This window comes from Vanessa tameamea, chromosome 21 (assembly GCF_037043105.1).
Source record: "Vanessa tameamea isolate UH-Manoa-2023 chromosome 21, ilVanTame1 primary haplotype, whole genome shotgun sequence".
NCBI lineage: Eukaryota > Metazoa > Arthropoda > Insecta > Lepidoptera > Nymphalidae > Vanessa > Vanessa tameamea.
The window spans coordinates 3324239-3338447 of NC_087329.1; the positions used below are offsets into that span (position 1 = coordinate 3324239).

The 14209-nt window shown below is 33.4% G+C and overlaps 1 protein-coding gene across 5 annotated transcripts in view; it reads right to left on the reverse strand.

The window, feature by feature from the left end:
* The window catches only part of LOC113394141 (uncharacterized), a 115929-nt gene that overhangs the window by 29350 nt on the left and 72370 nt on the right, over nucleotides 1-14209 (reverse strand). For all 5 annotated transcript variants that reach the window (XM_064218273.1, XM_064218271.1, XM_064218272.1 and 2 more), the window contains 2 exons: nucleotides 7680-7838; nucleotides 96-306 (listed from right to left, as the gene is read on the reverse strand). In XM_064218273.1, the coding sequence (XP_064074343.1) occupies nucleotides 96-306; nucleotides 7680-7838 (370 nt within the window). The remainder of the gene's footprint in view (nucleotides 1-95; nucleotides 307-7679; nucleotides 7839-14209) is intronic.

Here is a 14209-nt window from a genome sequence, read left to right on the forward strand (position 1 = left end):
ACATTTATGTATTTAAATTATCATTCTTTCTCGATAACACTGGAGGAATCGACTGTTTTAATATAATTATTAATAATAAACCGTCTGATCCGTACCCGTGTGTCAACCCTGAGCTGCTGATGTGGTGCAGGCGAGGGCCGCTCAGCGGCGAGGCGGATCTTCTTGAAGGGCGGCGGGTCAGCCGGCGGCGGATGGTGGGCTGGCGGCGCCGGCGGCGGCAAGTACGCTGAGCCCAACAGCGACATCCGCGCGCCGGACCGGTACTCGCCGACCGCGCCGCCGCCTCCGCCGCGGGCATAGCTGTCTCTGTAACGATGAAGATACAATTCGTTAATCAATAGTCATTGAAGTCCATTACTGAGCACTCGGCCAGAGGCTGCGGCCAGTGGGAGGGTGACCTCCTCAACTGCACGCTTCGAGCTGAGCATGTTTAACTATGACGTAGAATCATACTTCGTTCAAAACCTTTGTATTTACTATTCTATCGTACTTATCACCAATATGTACAAAATGTAAAACTTTTTAAACGTCATAGCTTTTTCTTACTTATAAAGATACTATACCTATTTATTATATTACTTACTTCTTTACAGATATATTAATATTATGTAAATTTAACCAGTGAACTACTTTTTCTAGTCATTTAAGAAACATCAAAATGTCGGACATTGGAAGGAAAACATAACCTAATTTCGAATGAAACGCGCAATATTCGACGGTGAGCCACTTGACTAGAAAATGGATGTGTGTCGCCTTATCGTATGCACGAGTGCACTGGAGTGGATCAACTTCACGATTGACAATATTCTTATCAATGAAGTTATGATTGATCGGCTGACATTAACCTTGCTTCCTTGTATTATCTATGTATTAATAGCAGAATTAAATGTCATTATTTCTAGGAACATATAAAAACGTCAAAACATATATATAACCAAAGAGTAGGTATATTAAGATTCCACAGAAGACATTCAACGCATTTTGTAATAAATGATTAGTTTTCAACAATATAGAAGAACGATACAGTATTTATCTAAAAAGAAATTAAATCATAACATTGTACTTAGCTCTAATTTGGAGAATTTTAAGAAATTCCCATTTAAGTTCTAAATAGGTATCTAACCAAACGAGTCCTTGTTATTATTTTAATTACAAGGCTTTTCGTTCGTGTTCGTGAATATTAATTAATACGTGTATTTGAGATAACGGTTACCACATATTTGAAAAAAGCTGGGGCTAAGATTGACGTTGACAAGTTAGAAAATTGTGCGAGTAGAAACGGAAAATAAAGAAATATTCAATTTAATAAAACCCATTTCTCTCTATCTGACATCATTGATTTGAAATGCAAAAGTAGAAGACAGTATTATTTAGCTATTCAACCACAAATCCACATTTCTAAGTTCGAAATATTATAACAATTTATCTTCAAATTTCATGAGTTTAGACAGGATCATCAGCATATTAAAACTGTCTTAACTATTCTGTGATGTATAAATTATCTGGCATTTCCTGACAGTACCTTTTTATTAATGAAGCAAAATTATTGTACAAATTACCTAACAAATGTTTACGTTTAAGAAAATAAAGATGTAAAAAGTTTATCGTGTAACTGACATAGCGACATAGTCACAAACGGTGCCTTATATAAATATAAAAAAAGAAATTTCATGAGTATGTCGGACCTAAACATAAATAAAAGATTTAAGAAATACCAAACAATCTATGTTTTATATATAAACTATCCCGAGATTATCGGACACCTGGTAACCCTACATGTGTTGAATATATACAATACATCGTAAAAACCGATGAAACAAGGCTGAACTGGTAGATGAACTAAAAGGAGCCCCGTTTGATTAAAGTGACCGAATAGACTCATTGTCCATTCTTTAATCATCGGTCTCAAAAGCCAATGACTCAGAGTAGTTAATCTAAGCTGAATTATTTACGTATTTAATACTTATTTTCCATGAATAAACATGAGCGCAAATACCCATAAAAGAAACTCACATTCGCGAAGACTCACCTATCACACTAAACGAATTATTGTTCAGTATTCTTTATTGACCTAGATAACGATATTAAACGTATTTTAATGAAAATATATAAGATTAAACGACATCCGAGATCTAGGAGGCATATCTTATTAAAAGGAAATATTTTTTTAACTAAAAATTTGCTAAAAGTTGGCGTAACAAAAAAAATGCAGACAATACATTACTGTATCAAAATTATTGTAATAAAAAGTTATATAATTATTCAATATACAACAACACAAACTAAATAAAAGCTTTCATATTAAATTTTGTAATGAATTCCTAAAGTTCATAATTAAATCCATAATGTCACAGACAATCGAACTGAATAGATTGAAGATCTACTTAGCTCGATAAAGTAATGTTACGTACTATAGGACAGAATGAAAGCTCAGGCCTGCACCAGCGGCAAGACTAAGAAGAACCGTTCCGAAATTGCTAAATTAAGATTTCACATTTTATCTTTGAAGCATTCGCATGGTGACGTGGCGGGCCGCAGCGTCAGCGGCGCGGGGGACGAGGGAGAGCCGGGAAGGCCAAGGTTGCGGGTGGGGGGCGCGTATAACTGTAGCAGAGCAGAGCGTTGTTTGTTTTTTATTGTTATTCCACACAGGTTGCGACTTGTGAGCGCGTGCCGGCCGGTGCGATGCGTTAAATTCGTAAGTTACCGGATAGCTATAGAAATCTCTCACCATCTGTTTCTATTTTTGCTTTTTGTTATTTACAGAGGTACAAAATATTAATCGTACATCCAGAAATTAACGTAATGTGAATCGCTTAAAAGTAATGTCTATGACATCTTTATGGAAATATAAAACTACAACGCGTAACGTTTATTTTAACGAAACTGGATACCAAGTCATCACTGTCTGAACTCAAACTAGTATCTAGTAACGTACCGAGAGCATTCGCTTCTGTACTCGACTGGCCTGTCTGAGCCACACGTACCTCCCGCTGAGGAGGTGGAAATTAGTTGATGAAAAAAGTTTATTTACTTATTTGAAAGAAAACGTGCATCAATGGTTTATGTTTTGCCAAATCGCAAATAGATGGTCATCGGACGGAGCGTTGAATAAAAACAAACTTGGCCGATCGCCAACCGGAGCACGTTATGAAAGAGAACAGGAATAGATTCGAAAACTTTCGGATTGCTTTGAAAAAAACTTAACTGCTCGTTGGTGTAGCGATGATGTATAAGGTTATAAATATCTAATATTAATGTCATCGAGTAATAAGCAAACACTGATAATGAAATGATAAAATGCTAGGTGCGATTTCGACTGGCTTTCATTTTTTTTTTTTAATTATAATCTCAGTCGTTTATAGTTTGACTAAAATTATTTAACTTAAATTGAAAACCTAAAATTTGCTGGGTGCAACTAGTGCGCCCCATAAAAGCATTGTGTGTAATTCTGTATCATACGTAAATTTTACATGGCTCTGGTTTGTTTAACGTTAATCAAATTTACTTTATGCAAGGAAATTTGTTAAATTATAATATGTTAAATTGCAAGCTTTTATCAGAAAATGGATACAATAAAAAATAAGCGTCAAGAAATTGTAGTACATTTTAAAAAAAATAACTCAGTCTAGTTTATGTACCTAACATACGTAATGTAGGTATAACATACATGAAAATTATAAATACTAACATTATGTATCAATATATTTGTAACATGAGATTTAAATTAATTAATTGCCAAAGCTTTAATCCTTCCTTAACATTCGTTTGACCGCTACAGCTGTATACGAATTACGAGATTGACTTTAAAAAATATTAATCAATTCAAGTCTTAAATTTGATATTTTGCTTGTTGGTGATTATGTGAAAGACGTTATGGGTAGAAAGAATGTTACTCGTGAGATGACGTCCGACAGAGAAGTATGGAAGAAGAAGACATGCTGCGCCGACCCCAAGTAAAATCGGGATGAGGGCAGGAGGATGATGATGATGCTAGTTGGTATCGAGAAATGTATACACTTCAATGGAAATATGGGAGATGACGTGGGATTGTCCCCAGCCCCACAGCTGGACATAATATACCTCTCATTGTGAGACTGTAATAATACGGAGAAATAATTATTGGTACAGTTAAATATGCTTAGAAAAATATAATTTGATTGTTTACAATTTTAAGTAGTTACATAACATACAAGAAATAAACAGTTTATAACCAATAACAGATAAGGGTATATATCTTAAAGTAATTTATTTACTTTTTTTTGTTAATTTAAAGCGACATCGAAGACCGATTATCGACTCTACACAAACATTATTACGAAATAAGGACAACAACTGTTTCTTTTTTAAATTAAGAGAAGAAACAATACGTGGTCACAATCTCGTTTCATTTACAGGAAGATCCGTTTTATATTCTAAAAAGGATTTATTTTGCACATTGTCCGCCGGTGATGCAGCCGATAAGCATAACAGTGCTCGTATACGATAGCCTTCGCAACTATTGCTTTTCGTTTTTCTTTAAGTACTGTTCGAGAAGGCTTTATCGAGTATTATTAACTCGACATTAAACAAGTTTGCCTTGTCAGTTCCCCTTCGAGCTCGCGATCTTCGATACGGACGCCTTCGAATTTATTTTCGTTACTTCTGACGGTTAACGGTTGCACCGTTGGAATAATAGAAGGGAAGATATTGAAGCCAACGATTACATCAGATATTCTACTCCTCTGTAGACACAGAATAATAAAGAAGAATAAACTTAACATGTAAGTCTCAAGTCCAAATACGATCAATGCAGAACACGACCTAATATTTATTTTATAATATTAAACACAAAATGTGTTTAATTCACGTTTTATTTTGTTTCAGTCGTAAATCGTATTGTATCAGTATGTATCGTCTGGGTTCTTTGCTAAATATCATAACTAGATTATGTTAAGTAATGAAGAACATCGGGCCTAAGTAAACACTAAAACTAGTAAGTTAGAAGATATTTTGTTAATTAATATCGATTAATTAAAACAGCATAACTTATATCGAAACTATCTCATTTAAACATTGAATGTATACTAATCTTTACTAATATTATAAAGGGGTAAAGTTCGTTTGTTTGTATGTTGGGGTAATCTCCAGATATGAGATGATCCAATTCTAAATAGTTTTTCATTATTTCTGAATTATATATGTATAAAATATGTATATATAATATACTTTATTAATAAATTGCTCTCGTGCGAAGCCGGGACGGTTTGCTAGTGTAGTGTATAACATAATTAAAAACAGGTGATAGTTATCACGTTGTTGCACCACGTTACTTGACTGTGGGTTGGTAACATACATGAGGCATACTTTTAGGAGGATGTATTAGAAAAGTGTGCTCGCTAGGAAAATATATTTTACGATTATCCTTTAAAATAAACGTATTTTATCCACTAAACCATATCAGCTTTCGATAATTGGTATATCTAATTAATCACTCATGACATTGTTAATTAATACTTCTCATACAACCTATGTCTGCTCAGTCCTGTCATATAGTCTGACTGATAACACAAGAGTAAAAACAATTGCATGCTAGGCGTTATACTGTACTAAAAAATAGTAGAAATAGATTTATTGTAACGTAAAATACTTCTTAGTTTAACAGCGATTTGTTAATAATAGAATTCACGTTGTGTTCCAGTTCAGTAAGTCACTCATAGTCGACAGTGTAATCTTCTGTTGACACTTATATAACTAATTAAGCATATTTAAAAATAATATATAATTACATTACATACATTTATTTTTAATAAATTACACAAATGAAAAGTCGATTATTTATTTTACACGTTATGTATTATTTTCAATTGAAACTCAGTAATTTAAATCCATTAACCTAACTGGGAGATTTCGCTCGAAATAATAGACATACGTATACTAATAGAGTAACTACTGAGTTTCTTGCCGGTTCTTCTCGGTAGAATCTACATTGCGAACCGGTGGTAGCTTTACTTAAAATAGTTTGTTAAATGACGATTCAAAAGTGCTTGTAAAAGCCTACTTGAATAAAGTATATTTGGATTTGGATTTTTGAATTATTTAAAATATCATTAAATATTTGTTATGTATGACTATTTATTTTGCGAATCACACAGTGTACTAATATTAAGATAAATTGTGACTAATAGTTATTGTTCTTTGATTTATCGATGTCGTATCTACATAAAAAAGTAAAATATTTTTCAATGTTTTTAAGTACAATAACATACATATACAGATGGAAAATTCCGAAGAGATTACAGACGAAGCCTAGACTATTACGTGATCAATCAACCTCGTTTAATGGTATTTCGTTTCCGGATCAACAATGGCACAATGGATTGCGTGGGTAAATCTCTCACCCGCAAAACAGTAGAAAACCTTTATCTTAAATTCCCACATATTGCTGTAAGTAGGCTGAAACATCGCTGTAATATCACATTTATGCTATTCTAACCCGAGTCACAAGAGTGGTTATCATACTGCGTTTGAATACTATGTGCAAAATTTTTTAGTCATGACATAGCACAATACAAAATTACGGAGAGTGCTGAGCAGATTTGTAGCAATCCACGGAAGCACTTAAATAGTCATTAGGATGTAAAGAGGAAATAAATTTTATAGTGATAGTAAAAGTAACCTGTAAATGTCTCACTGCTGGGCTAATGCTTCGTCTCCCTGTTGAGGAGAAAGCTTGGAGCTTATTCTACCACGCTTCTCCAATACGGATTGGTGGATTCACATGTGGCAGAACTTCATTGAAATTACATACAGCCTTACGATGTTTTCCTTCACCGCCAAGTACGAGATGAATTATAAACACAAATTAAGCAAATTAAAATTCAGTAGTGCTTGCCTGGGTTTGAACCCGCAATCATCGGTTAAGATGCACAAGTTCTTATCACTGCACCACGGTAGAATTGTAAAAGTTAAACTTGCTGTCGTATTGCCTCTGGTGATAGAGGGTGGCAGGAACAATGGTTCATTTTGCGCGGGGAATCAGAATTGGAATTTAACTAGGATAAGCCGTGGCGCCCCCAAAGAGACGAGAGTGGGTACCGCTAGTTTTTAGTAGGTACTACGGTGCACTCGGAGCCAGGGAGTCCCACATAGCCCAGCTTCATCCGAGGGAAAACCGTAAATGCGTTTTTTGCATTCTATTCAAATAGGTTATTCTTGACAGAAATGTAAAAGTTTGAATTGTGTATATATTTTTTAAAATTATCAGATGAGGTTTATCCATGTGCATCATATATGTGTTAATAAGAACTGCACGTGCATTACCAATAGTCTTTATTTATGCAATATTTGGGAAATTAATTGGTAAACTAATACCAATATTTTTTCTCCAATCCTTACTTAATGTATTCGGTATTATATAATTATTCATATCACTAATTTAAATCTTTTTTTTTTAAGTATAATTATAATTAAGACAATAATTTCCTACACAACAATTCAGTGAGCACTTAATAAACTTAAACATGTCACCGGCTGTCACATGGCTTGGGTTCGTGCCTAACGTCTATAAGTGTGACGGTTCACTGAAGTGGAGAGAAGAAAAGAGTTGGAGTTATTTATTGTGTAGTTGAAATCGTTGAAAATAAAAACCTTCTTTGTGTTCTTTTGATATTAAAACAGTATGCAAATGATATACACACCTATATGACAACGCAGCGGATCCATACCCTGGCTGGTGCAGACGCAGCTGTGCGGGCGAGTAGGGCGGCGCGTAGGGCGCGGCGGGCCTCGCCGGCGCCACGCCCGCCTGCTTGCCGCCGTACGCCAGCGCCCCGTGCCCGTGCTCACTCTGCCCGGGCCTGAAAAGGAAACGAAACATTACTAACTCCACGTATACGAATATCTTAACATAACTAAAAACGTACTTAAAAACAGCCTCGTATTCGCTAATCTAGGTATATCTAAATACTTGCAACAATTCTAGTTGTGTATGTGCAGATATAATTTATAAAGTTAAACTCTTACTATGTCATAGTACTATAATGGGATTTCATCGTGAAGCCTTTAAACACAGCCTTAATAATGAATAAGTTACTATAAAAACGTTTTATTTACTCGCTAGAAATATTTGTGTACCGATAAATTAAACATCTCGGAATCGAAATGAATAGTCATCAGTATTAAATACAGTATCGCTGCCACTGTACCAGAGAATCCATAAATGAATATTATTCATATAATCGTTTCACTAATTGTTATTTTTAGTTACAAAATCATTCGGAATCGATAGGGCATCAATTCCTTATTTACCTAGCGGTTACTACGAAGTAATCTGTTCAAGGTCAAGATTGTAACACTAATTGACTGATACATTAACATAATGGGTCCATGTCTCAATCATTGTAAAAGTTATATGTTTAAAGATAATTAGGCTCCACATAGTTTGGGTAATGTAGCAGATTTTTTTATAAAACACGTTGACATATTTATAACGACTGTTTACTAATTTCTTTGATTTGACAACATAAAAAAACATTCTAAGATAAATATTATTCTGTTACACAATAAATAATATAATATATATAATAAAAGAAATCAAATTAAATAGGTGTTGATTTTATCTTTGTTAAAAATCGAATGAACACTTTACTGATATAGTAATTAGCATTTAAAATATGGAGGTCACCGCGACTGATCAGAAAAATAAAGAAAAATTTACTTCTTTCAAGTTATTAAAAATTTTAAATGAAATTCATTACAATTTAGACGATTATAAAGGAAAAAAAAAATAAAATAGTTCATAATGATAATTCCTAAGGACATACATATATTTTATAAATATAGACTATGACTAATCCTAATTACAATAAACGTGCCACCTGAGTAATCTACTGAGTACTGAGTCACCGTTTAAAACTATAACAGTATTATTTTCCTGGTGACAATAAGCCCCTTAATAATAACGGTAAACGGCATAGGTACTCCTAATTTTCCTTGTTATGTTAGGGAAATAATAATAATAATTTTTTAATAGAATTCCGTAAAATATAAAAGAAATATACTTATGTGTCCCGCGGCTTCGCTGTATGTATAAAAAGTATGTCCTTCCTAGTTCGAGTTTGCTTTATACCCAAATTTCATCAAATTAGGATCAGTGGTTTGGCAATGGAAGAGTAACGAACAGACAGACACAGTTGCTTTCGCATTTATAATTCTATATAGTAAAGAAGTATAGATAGTATAGTTTATATTGGCCTATATTATTTTTTTGTAGAACCCAAGTTCTGGGTTTGTATTGACAATTTAAAAGCATCTATGATCTAAGTGTGATCATCAATTTCGCTAAAGTCGGCACAAAACAAACATAACATCATGTTTGGCGCAGTTCAGTATACCGTAACCTTGAAGTATAACTAGAGGCGTACTTTCACTGGCACGATCTCATTGAAACGTATTAAAAAATATTAATTACAAGAAACTTAATTATTTTTAAGCTTTCCTAACTCACTGTTTGTGATCTGTTTTGCTTCAAATAAAGTTCTTGATGAAGTGAAACTTCTTTTGTGCGTAATAAGGGTCAAATTTCAAGATCCAAATTGAGTGCAACGTTATTATTTGAAACGTTTCTGACGAAAAAGCTTTTACTAATGTAATGTAGTACTCGAGTATTTATGAGTATTACATGTACCACGTTTAATAGTCTCATTATAAAAAAAAACACAAACGTCTTGTCCCATCATAAATTTCCTTTGGGGGGTAATTAGTTAAGAAATACTATGTCATCTTTTTCCGAATGTAGAAATGATGACAGAAAGAGAGAAAAGAATCCACTAAACATCTTTGGCAATTTACTGATCATGGTCAACTTTGGTAAAATATATAACAATAGAGGAAGGGGACGACCAATGAAAAGATTGATGATTGGAGGATTGTGTGAAAGATGATATGGCTGGAAAGAATGTTACTTGTGAGATGTGATGAGATGTGACGTCAGATAGGTAAGTATGGAAGAAGAAGACATGCTGCGCCGACCACAAGTAAATTGGGATAAGGGCAGGAGTTTGATGATGGTCAGCTTTGGTAAAAAGTAGTTGTTTTGTTTTCAAACTTAATGTGATTCATGTAATGACTATATGAAGGATTTATTTTTACTGCCTCAGTATTGGTATTGTTGCTAACAGCTATTGTATACAAAGTTTCCATTGTAACTAATTGATCCGTCAGACGTAGGGTTGCCTAATATCATCGATGATATTAAACTAAATCATTCAAGTGATTAGGCACTATATTGTTATTGTTTACAAATACGTTTAACAATATACCTATCAAAGGTATATTGTTAAACGTATTTATCACAACGTCAACGTTCTTATCTCATCACTTTCTAAACTTCAACTGAACTGCTTATTTAGTCGAATGGTTAGATGGTTTTAGACAAATTATTGGTTTTAACTTTTTGTTATACAAGAACAAGAAATACATTATAACGTCATTAGTCTAATTAAAAGAGGGTGAAACTGTTAAAAGAAACTTTTTACATAATTATATTATAATCTAAAATATCTTAAACCTTTACAAAAACATTCATTCGTTTATTTAAGGTCAATGAAAAACTCTAACTTCATACTTAAATGTAATGACAAATATATATATTGTGGATCAGAAATTAAATGTTGTCAACCCTGTACAAATAGCAGTCGATGACTCAAATGTTGGCTACCGTGAGTCAGAGTTAACGAACCTTTGGCAATTAGTGGGTTTACATGATGGAGGAAAATTAAAATGTCGAGAGCAAAAACTACCTACATTATTGAGACAACTTTATTCATCTTTTAGGACATATTGTGTTGTAATTTAAGTATTAAATATTTTTTTATAAAATCGCTTTTAATATAAAATGTAAATACCGTTTATTAAAAAGGGATCGGCTACATCGGCATATGTTTAAAAAGTACAATTTATTGATATGTCTTGTTAATATTTGGATTTTAAATGTATCAAAAAGAAGTCTGATCTTCCCTTTATATAACATTTTTTTTTAATCGTTTAAAGCGTTTTAAGCCAATTGTAATAATAATATATATTAAGAACACCCTCATAATAAAAAAAGCAAATCTCAACTCATTCGTATATCTTTCAAATGCATGTCAATCAATGTAGTTTCAATTTGTCACAGTTAAAATAAAACTATTATATCGTTGAAGGCTCCATTCGACTAATAACCCAGTTTAAAAGCCTGACCCATAAAATATATAAAACAAAAGCAATCCACTTAAAACCGCCAATCAGATGAGTTGTAAATTCGATTTCATGATTCCGAGAATCAATGTGTACAGTCTGTGTTATCTGTGGGCTGTGACGTAACGTTACCGGAAAGCTTTACCTATGAAAGTAAAAGTTATAATAGTTATGTAGCTGTTTGTTTTTCGTGTTTTCCATTTTGAAAATCGATTATTTGTGAATCTGAACTTTACGTTTTAAGCAAGCCGTTTTGAATATTATATTTTGTTAATATGTAGCCATTATTTTAATTATTAAATATGTATATGAAAATCAAAAAAACTCTTTTATTTTCCTCTTACTCGTGATGGCTTAGTTCATGACTGATTTTAACGAACAAATAGCGTTTCGATATTTTCTCGGCTACGTATGTATGTATGACAATTAAAAAAAAGGACATACATACGTATTCGAGGTTATAAACTAAATTGGGCATACTTTTATTTTAAACGATTGCAGCGACCCTAAGATCAAATAGAAATTTCTAGAATACTCTCGACGTGCTAATGGCCGCTAATACAAACTGCGAAGCACGCCGTTATATCACTTAAGGCTGTGTCATCTTAACTGACGTTAAAAGCAAGCTATTTTATTTATAATATAAAACACCCAACATTATATTTTTAATTTGTCAATTTTGACACAGTAAAGTTATTACGTATGTATTTAATTAATTAATTAAATAGAATAATAATTTTAACACACGACGTTCTTTTTCTTAATAACGTGCGTTTCAAATTGATGAAGTCACGTAGCAGGTATGCTGCGACTAGCGGGTTTCGGTCAAGGTCACTGATAACAATTAAAAACATTAACTTGTACAGGTATGCTAAAATTCATGTATGGTAGTAATAGACCAACCAAAGGACAAATCATATACGTGCTGCTTGCCCGATTTTGATCACGTGATCTTTGTTAAGATCAAAGTGTTCTATCCTCTGTTCCATCTCATCTCAATATCATAAAGGCATTCATTAAACTCTAAGTTTGACAATGTTAAACTTCTTACAATAGCAATTAATAAATACAATTCATTTGTTTCCACCATAAATAAAAATACACTTTATACGTGAAACATGACAAGTATATGATAATTTTATATCTTAATTCTGCATATTATCAATAAATAATTTCGGAGCGTGTTTACTCATAAAAAAACTATCCATTGGCACGTATTCGGTTTTAATGATTAGCGTAGTGACTCCATGTAAACATGCGCTTCCGGTCGCGTGCAATAAAACACTATGTATTATTCCACGTCACTTCAGCCAAATATATTGGTGTCGTAGACATTGAAAATGAAGCAAAGAGAACTTCTCGAAATTAACGCTCCAGATACAACAATTGCACGATGGGTTGGCGTTGGCGATTCTAACAAATATTAAGTATACGTATCTATTAATAACACAAAATGAAAATTGATTTGTAAATGTATGAAATTATTTCCAAAATCTAATAAATTACACAACTCTGTATACGAAACTTAAATATCAAAATAAATTCAACCGTTCACATTCGATGTGAGCACAGACATACAAAACAAACAGCGTGAATGTAATTCCAGTCTCTGTTTTCTCCGTAGTCGGTTAAAATAATAACATTAAAGATCACGTACAAAGATCAGTGAAGATGAATGCAGCGGGAACGTATTTGAATCAAATTAATCGTAAACATGGAGTGAATAACCGGACGAACAGATTATCTATATATAGAACGGCCTGTTTCAGTTTGTTTCACGGTCACAGTGTTATCTGCGATCTCACTAATGTTATATAGAGAGGTAAGATTTGTTGATTTATTTTTAACGCGTACGCGCGAGAATTATATGTTCGATTTGTATGGAACTTTCACTAAGTCATAGCTACACGTTTTGTCATTGTCATTTCGGTGATTGTATGTTTATACTTTATGATACATAGGTACAAGTAGCTTATAGGCCTTTTTTTTAGAAAAACGCATTACGCGTTTCCCCACGTGAAGTGGGTGATATGTGGGACTCGCCGGTGCCCAGGACTGCGCCCTAGTACATCGGAATACCCACTAAAAAACCCAGCGGTACTCTCTCCGTCTTTTCAGCGTACGCCCCAACATCGCTTGCGCATTTTATTTTTTTACGTGGTTGGTGGCAAACGAGCAGGAGGCTCACCTGATGGAAAGTGACTACCCCCGACCATGGACATCCGGAACACCGGGAGACTTGCAGATGCGTTACCGGAAAGCTTATAGGTATTATGTGGTTGATTAAAAAACGAATACTGATTGAACTACGTATAATATGGTTTATAGATCTTTTCTGGAAAATTAATATTATAAGAAATACATTTAAATCAAATCAAAATATACTTTAAAAACAGTTTTAAATAATTTCACACAGAATTGTATTAAAATATGTTAAACTACACTGGTTCGGATTGAAAATTTAAACGAGAAGAATTGGCAAGAAACTCAGTAGTTACATTTTTCCAACATTTGAAATATAAGGTTACGTCATTCAAAAACAAATTTGTGTATAATATTTGATGATGTGATGTATACACCTGAAAGTCAACAAGTGCTAACTCCACGCTTCGTACATCTATAAAATCTTATCTTGAGTAATATACCTACAATGTAGTACTAATATTATATATTAAAACTATTACACCGAAGTGTAACTATAATTGGGGTCGGCAGTGTGTGAACACTATGAAAAAAGAATTTAGCAGTCTTCTCGGGCGGCCGCCTACATGACGCCAGCCCGCTTTGAGAAAGCTTTCGCTGGTGTACGGTTTCCTGCCACGAAACGTGTATTTGAGGCGCTTTTGTGATTGATAGATCAATATAATGAAAAGCTACCGTAGTCAGCTGTTATGACACTGAGTTGATGTATGATGGTTCTATTTTAAAAATCAAAACCACGACCAGAATGTAATTATAAAAATACTATAAGAAAAATAACGATCTATAATTG